The 8,297-nt window shown below is 40.3% G+C and overlaps 1 protein-coding gene across 1 annotated transcript in view; it reads right to left on the reverse strand.

Annotated features, from left to right (window-relative positions):
* The window catches only part of SVEP1 (sushi, von Willebrand factor type A, EGF and pentraxin domain containing 1), a 116,980-nt gene that overhangs the window by 57,537 nt on the left and 51,146 nt on the right, over nt 1-8,297 (reverse strand). Inside the window, exons 13-19 of the mRNA XM_009895879.1 lie at nt 7,744-7,865; nt 5,503-5,611; nt 3,422-3,610; nt 2,832-3,065; nt 2,163-2,324; nt 1,253-1,414; nt 253-414 (exon numbers count right to left, since the gene is read on the reverse strand). Coding sequence (XP_009894181.1) covers nt 253-414; nt 1,253-1,414; nt 2,163-2,324; nt 2,832-3,065; nt 3,422-3,610; nt 5,503-5,611; nt 7,744-7,865 — 1,140 coding nt within the window. The remainder of the gene's footprint in view (nt 1-252; nt 415-1,252; nt 1,415-2,162; nt 2,325-2,831; nt 3,066-3,421; nt 3,611-5,502; nt 5,612-7,743; nt 7,866-8,297) is intronic.

The raw sequence follows: 8,297 nt of genomic DNA on the forward strand, positions 1-8,297 counted from the left end.
TGTGTGTGTGTGTGTGTATACACACCCTCTGTATGTGTATACTCTATTATTGAGCCTTGGTATGTATCACAGAGTCACTCATACATAACACAGAGGCACCACCAGTAGGCAAAACCAGCTGCTTCACTGGATGACATGGGAGGTCTACACTTGTCAGGAGAGTGAGAGAGATGTTTCCTGTTAAAACTACTGCTTTCCATCCTTTAGATATTCCCTTTATCCACTTTCTCCAGCAGAGAGAATTTGACATACTTGAACAATCTGTGATGGATCTGGCACCTATGACGGTTGTTGTTCCATAAAAGGGACAAGACAAGCAGTAGGACTTTCCCGGGTCTGGTTGATAGTAGTCTCTGGGACAAGGGTAGCAAGGTGTCAAACCTGTACGAGAGAACTCGCCTGCAAGACATGGCACTGCAAGAACAAAAGAACATCTTTTTGAGCAATCACATGCACCTCCACCCTACCTGACCCCACCTCTTGCTGGTCATCTTCTCTCCTCCCCTCATAGTTCCTCCTCAGACTTAAAGGAAGAGGGTGAGACCTGCCATGAATTCACAGCTCTGGGAAATGCTTATTTAAATTGTGCTGCTAGGTGACATGTGGTTGTCAAAGGACTAAAGAAATATCTGCGAATTATTTCTATCTATTCCTTATACTGCCCTGGGGACAGCTTTCAAATGCAACTTCTTTTCCCTTTTCTCTCTCACACATTTATTTTTTATATTTTTTTTTCCTTCAAGAAGGAGTAAGGACAAAAGACAAGTTATTTAGTCTTTTTTGTACCATTATCCCCTCCAGACTATTTCCCCTGGGACACTTTCTGGCAAAGCTTCCCAATGACAGTTGAGAACAATTACTTCAAAAAAGTTATGGAACAAACTGTGTTAAAATTCAGTATTTTTGTACAGAAGATGTGGAAGCTGTTCCGGAGATAACAGTGACAAACATCCTGTCATCCCCTTCACCTTCTGTAAGGAAAAATGGTTTATTTTCATGTATCATATATCTTGTTTTATTCATCTTTTGATAAGAATCCATTTTGGAAATCAGAAGGAGGGCATTTGAAATAATCAGGGTATCAGGAAATTACCTATCATTTTGCTAGGAAATGCTGCTTGGTCCACACTTAATCAGATGCAGAATTCAATCTTAGGCAGATGAATTGGATTACGCTAGCTGATGTTTAAAAAACATTAAGAAATTTTTAGAATTTAATAATAAAAAATTCATAGCCCCTTTTGTTACAAACCTCCACAAGCTGAGACATCCACTGCACCTCTTTTTACTGTTGATGTATTTTCCGGGCAAGAGATGCAACTCCTGGACCCAAATGCTGGCTGATATGTGCCAAGTGGACATGTTTCACAGGTCTCAAGACCATTAGATGAATACGTTCCCTGCTTGCACTGAGCTATAGGGCAGAAGAATTCATAAAGATTAAGCAATGTCCAACAGGAAACATGGCTCCTAGCCTCTGAAAATAATGCTGAAATCACAATACATGTCACAGGGACTTTTATTTCTAGAGGTTACTCTACTCTGAAGGACTTCATGGGTACAAAGAGCAGAAAAAAAAAGGAATTGTGGTAAGTTACTGATAGTGCATTTGTGAATTATTAACCAGTTAATTCTCTTCCTATCAGCTTCACAGATGACTTATTGCAACTCAGTTACTTATTTTTAATCAATAGAATTAATGATAAGATAATAAACAGTAAAGAAAACTAGCAACTTATTTTTTTTTACAACAAGTCTCAAAGAGATAGTGGTGCTGAGGTGCTCAGTGCCAGAGCGCTGTAGTGTTGGATGCACACACTTCATCTTTGATCATGGTAGGATGGAGAGGGGCTGGTAAGGAAAAGAATGGCATTATTTTAAGCGTATTAGTCCCTCCAAAATGGGCTCACAATCTCACAGAATGAAGACAGAAATGAAACGAACCTTCAAAGGCCAGTTCTTCTTAAAACATCTGCCCAGATATCCTGCATGCCACAGCAGTGGTGAAGACCTGGATTATTCTTTTTACATCTGCATCAAGGGGCAGTTAGGACTGCTTCTCATTTCACAGGCTAACCTCATTCCAGTACTCCCACAATGGGGACCAAAAGGATGTCACCAGGCATTCAGAAGTGTCTGTCTGAAGAAGACAAAGATCTCACCTTTGCATTCAGAGATGCTCCTAGAGTGCAGATACTCAGTATAGCTACCAGATGGACAACTTTTGCATTCCAGCTGCCCTTCCTCATCTTGGTAGGATCCAGTCCAGCAGCTTTCACAGGTATGATGCTCCAGGGAGTAATAGGTACCCAAAGGGCAGTTGACTGTAACATTGGAAACATAAGGGTCCCCTCAGAATGCACAATCATACACACTTGCCTTGCCTCTAGAGTTCCCATTTAGTCAAATCCTGTTTATGTGAAATGTGACTCCATTCCTCAGCAAATGGGGTATCTCTCTGGAACACTGCAAAGATCTCGCTATGCACAGAAAATGAAATCCAATTCCCTATCTTAGCTACACATTACCCACAAGACTTATAGGGTTAAAAGACCGCATACCAAGCACTGTTTTCATGTGTATTTCCCCATGGGGGATTTCCCCATGGGAGTGGAATCCTGGGTAGAACACTGTCCTTTTTCCACAGGCCTTGGTTAGGAACATAAACATCCTCTGGAAGTCAAACTGAGCAAAGCATTTTTGCAGTTTATTGTTCTGGGAGACCACAAGCACTGGACTGTGTCAAACCATAACCCTCTGCAAACATCCTCTAAAACCTTGCTTTTCAAAACGATTCTAAATGCATATAAGGAGCAAGTCATCTGCCTTACCACACATTCTTCCCCTCAGCACAGAACCAGGCCTGCAGAAAAGAAAGGCCTTCTCGGTCTCCAGTGAGTTGCTGTCAGCTACAATGAGTTCGGATGCAAACTGAAAAGAATACATAGGTTCCTTATTGAGAGTCCTATTCAGCCTGTTTGTGATCGTCTCCAGAGTTTTAAGAAGACGTCGCTGGTTTTCCAGTTCCAATGTATCATTCCTTTCATCAGGCAGTGGCACGCTAGCTGGGATATAAACAGAAAACACAAAAAGCACACAGATTTTACAGTCAGCACTTCCAATGTACTCTGGAGTATATCAAGAGTGCAACACTCAAGCTTGCCAGTGGAAAGTGGAAAACAGGCCATGTGCACAATGCTCTCCATGAACACGAGGCTGTGATCTTTCCCCCAAGCAGAAAGTCTGTCATGAAATGAGGCTATGCATGTCTCCAGAAAACTGACAGTTTTCTGATCTGAAAACTATGATCTGCATCTCCAGCAGGCTTTGTGAGCTGAAGGCTAAGTTTTACTGAATGTATTAGAAACATGTTTTTCAAAAAGAAAGAATAGGAGAAGGATGATATTTTGACTTCTCTTACCTGTGATGTTAAAAATTAACTTGATTTTGTGGTCGGTCATCGGAACATTCAGCTTATGCCTTTTCACTCGAGCAGGTGCTGCCTTTACTGAGGCAGAGAGATGCTTGGATAAATCTTCTTCTTGTGCTGCATCAACAAAATCACCATAGGAATAATCCAGCTGGTTTGCTATCCCCCAGCCAGCAGGTCCTGTGAGGCATTAACAAATAACAAAAAGAGAAGCAACATCATGCAGAAAATAAGTTCCTGTACTTATTTCTAAAATACATCCCCAATAGAATGGTGTCTGTTTGAAGTTAAAGATGATGTGTGCTGGCTTTGTCTCTGCACAAGTGCCTATTGTACCAGCATTTTGACTAAAGAAAAATGAAAACCCAGTCTCACTCCTAACTGGTATCCTAGAGACCCTGAATCTTGCGCAGTTAGCCAAAGCTTTAAAGAAATACTAATATAAACTTACGGGTTGCAATTTTTTCTCTTCCCCTGTCTTGCATGGACCCTCCTGTGCCAGCAACATCTTAAAAAAGTCCATATTGCTCTCTCTTCCTCTTCTTGCTCAATTATAGGCAGCATGGCCTATGCTACATGTCTCCATTGCATCTTCTTCTCACAACTCCTCAATAGCTCTACCATCACCTGCCCTCTGAGAAAAGGCCGGTAACATTATCTTATGTGTTTATTCCCCACAGACACACATTTCTTGTTATATATAGTGAGTCAAATTCACCACCTCCTTCACTTATAACACGCTTTCAACCAGAAACTATTAAACAATTGTTTCTACACATAACCTACCTTTTCATAATGACTACATCTAGAGGTGCATTGATGTGGCTCTTTTTTTAAAAAACATGAAGATAGAAAAAAAATTCTGGCAATTACTGTTAGCAGTAACCTAGATAATGCTTAATTTCCAGTGAAACTAGGACAAATTAACCCCATAGCTTTGCTGTTAATACTGTGTGAGTATTCCACAACAAATTTTCTAAACTGCTGTGTCTTATGACCTGGGCAGAGTTCTTCTCTCCTGCGTCCCCAGTGTAAAATCATGAGAAACTCCAGAAAAACAGCAACAAGGTTATTCTGATAAGAGGCTGACATGAAACAGAATAGGACCCTACATCCCACGTGTTTCCTCCAAGTGCTTTTACAAGTTAGGTCCAACTGTCATCAGTATTCATCCTTACCCTAAAGACAACTGCAAACTGAACACCCAGCCCTTCCCCCCGCCCCCATGTCTGATGGCAAACAAATGTGCTTTCAAACTCAGTGAAGCACGTCTCAAAGGTGAGAATAAGCAGGAAGCTCTAGAAGCAACTCCACTAAAAACCTATAGAAGAGCCACAGCCCTAAAACAGAGTATGTATTCTGATACTGATTTGCCAGAATGCCTCCTGCTAAGATAGGTAATGTGTTATCTGGTTTTGGCCTTTCTGCTCTGAGCACCGCTATGGGCCAAGGACAACAGCAGTACAACATGGACACTAACCTATTTGAAAATGGACTGAAAATGACAACTTACTTGGCATGAAGCAAAGTGGGAACAATCGCTAGGACTGTCACAGCTTTCACTCTCATATAGCTACAGTCATCCTGCAAAATCTGCCCTTGCAGACAGGAAGTAATGTCATAGCTAATGGGAAAACTTAAGCTTGTATAGCTTTACACTGTGAGGGTTCTGTGTTGATCTGAACCAAAATCAAGGATGATCCTGATTTTCATAACAATCTCCAGAACTACCTATTGTACTTTTTTAGTATTTTGGTTTGAAACTGTATGTTTTTAAAAAGTTGCTTTCTTCCAGGCTAACCAAGCAGATCTGTAGGACCCTGCATGTGTATGCTTTTTTAACCCTGCCCATCTCAGTAAACTTTTCCTCTACTGTATAAAGGAAGCAGTATCAAAACCAGACAAATAGTTCCATAGTATTGTTCTAAAACCTATTATGTAATTACTTAGTATCTTCAGAGCTCTACAGTTATTTTTTAAAAATCTCACAAAACACACTGTGTATTTCAGAACAAAAGGTATTATGCCATGTTAAACCTGGATGGCTAAGAATCTATACAATCAATAATTACCAATCGCAAATCCATTTTCGTAGTCATAGTTATATTCCAAGCAATGTTTCTGTGTCTGATCTTCCAATCTGCAGTCAATATCGTCAACATCATTACAGAATGATGGGACCTTCCAACATAAAGAAGAAAAACATTAAAAAATAAACCACATAGCCCCCTCCCCTGACTTACAAAAACTTCTAGTTACAATGTAAAGCATTAGTTCTGCCAGTGACACTAGATTTCCCCTTTCATGTCTCTCATAACCCTGGCACAGCCTGCTGAAAGAAGTACATTTTATTGAGGCAGCAGGGAATAAGACAGCAGCTTGTAGGCATGCAAGCTCTTTGTTACAGAAGATCTTTTTTATATGAGAAGATGTCCATTCAGTTAACCACTCTGGCATGTGAAATCCCAAAATACAGAAATAAGTTCAGGCTTGTTTCTCCCTGCTGAAGATGACAGGAGAGCTCACACCTTCAAAAACGTCTGTGTTTTTTCCAGCTATGTAACTTGTAATTCTGTCAGGTTTACAACAATGCTGTCACTTTGTTTCTAGCTTTCAAACCTTATTTCTTCATATCCACCTCTGCCTACCCATGGAAAGGGGCTCATGCATTCGACCAAAAGACCTCAGATGACAGGGAAAACCATCTGAGAAGGACAGAAACCACAGAACCAGAAACTCAAGATAAACCTTTCTGGTATTGTTCATTTCTTCTCTCCAGAAAAGCAGTAGAAATTAGATAAGAATAGAAGAATGCATGATTTTTGATAAAATCTGTGTTTCTTTGTTTTTCCAGAAAGGTTTCAAGGAAATTGGGCTGTAGGTTGTGTTTCGGAATTGCTTTGCCTTTTCTATATCAATTTTCATTGGAAAGATGGCTCCTGCTGATTTCTCCCTCCTTTCCACATCTCTTCTAGGATTTCAAATTCTTGGGAACAGGAATAGGCATATTCAAAACAGCTTTTTTGACTGTTTTCCCAGATTGTTGCATTTTGATGTAATTGCTTGGGCAGGTCACTAAGCAGTTTTTCCTTATTATTTTTTGCTTATCATAGAATCATAGAATTATAGAATGGTTTAGGTTGGAAAGGATCTTGAAGATCATCGAGTTCCAACCTCCCTGCCATGGGCAGGGACACCTCCCACTAGACCAGGTTGCCCAAGGTTGCTTGCTGATAGTAACAGTCTAAGCACTGGAACCTGGTGGTAGCTGGCTTATAGGAGAAAGGAACAGAAATAAAACCAGTCCAGATTTCTCTACTGGAAAAAAACAAACCTGAAGAAAGGCAAGAAAGTAACAGATATTTAGGCCCAAGTGTCAGAGATTGCCGGAAGTTTTATGCAAGTCTTCAGCCATTTGACAAGGGCTACTGACATATATTCCAAAGCTGCAGGAGTTTGCCCATTAGCTGCACATGCTAATAGTGCTTTTTAGTCAGTAGAGAAGCTCTAGCATATGGGCCTTGCTGGCCAAAAATCTGTAATTGCCCAGTGTTCTCTTCTGGAGCAATGCTATCACACTAAAAACAGACATCCACTCTTGAGACCACAACTCAAAGTCTTGCTGCTTCTGGTTTCCAGCTGACGACAGACTCATGGATTAAGAAAGGAGATTGTGATACTGAAGTGGAAAGCAAGAGACATGGTAGAGAAGGAACAAGCTACCCCTTCAAATTCAGTGCCATGTAGTTCTTAATGATAAGAGTGAAAACTTAGAAACTCAAGAAACTCAGGAAACCTGAGCAAATTATTTAAATCACTACTACTGGATTTAAGTGCCCGGACTTAGGCACCAAATGTGGAATTTATCTATTTGTATACATGTATATTAATTTATATTATATGAATATATGTTATACATATTCTATATAAAACAGATATATTTTATAATCACCTCCAACTTTCAAAAACAACGCTGAGGTTAGGGGAAAATTGACTGGGGTCCTCAAAATTTCACAGGTTCTCTCCTTGGAAGCCTACTGAAAATCTATGATTGCCAGGTTCCTAAGCTACTTGGACACTTCTATGACTTCTGTCCTCTATAACACCACATCGAAGGCTGAACCAAATTACATTAAAATGCCAGGGAATCATGTTTATTTTTAAAGGAGACTTGTCATCTTCTGAAAAAGCACAAATTTCATTTAGCAGTTTCTGTTGTATTTTCCTTGTATGAAATTAGTTATCTGGGAAAAGTAGCAACCAGGTACATTTTTTTAAAAGTACGTAAAAGGAAGGAGTATTTACTAACCTACCATTTTACCAAGCGCGCTCTGGAATGCATCAGTAAAGCTATTTAGAAGACTGTTGTCATCACAACGTGTTGCTTTGTAGAGCATCTCAAAGGATTTGAACCCATGGTTTGCAAAACGATTTACTGAAAAATGTTGCAGAAATAGATTTTTACTGGTCAATGAAAGAATTTCAGAGCTAAAAGCAAGATCCTTCAGGCTAAAACTAGAATGTACTAAGCTAAGAAGCACTGTCTTTAAATCAGCAACCCAAATTCCCAGTGTTGCACACATGAAAATGGATCACAAATACCTCAGCCAATGTAGTTGAATATGACCATTTGACAGGTATCAAATTTATTCACAGAATCACAGAATGGTCAGGGTTGGAAGGGACCTTTGGAGATCATCTAGTCCAACCCCCCCGCCAGAGCAGGGTCACCTACAGCAGTTGCACAGGACGGCGTCCAGGCGGGTTTTGAATGTCTCCAGAGTGGGAGACTCCACCACCTCTCTGGGCAGCCTGTGCCAGTGTTCCACTACCCTCAAAGTAAAGAAGTTCCTCCTCGTGTTAAGAT

Source organism: Charadrius vociferus, unplaced genomic scaffold (assembly GCF_000708025.1).
Source record: "Charadrius vociferus isolate BGI_N301 unplaced genomic scaffold, ASM70802v2 scaffold231, whole genome shotgun sequence".
Lineage (NCBI taxonomy): Eukaryota > Metazoa > Chordata > Aves > Charadriiformes > Charadriidae > Charadrius > Charadrius vociferus.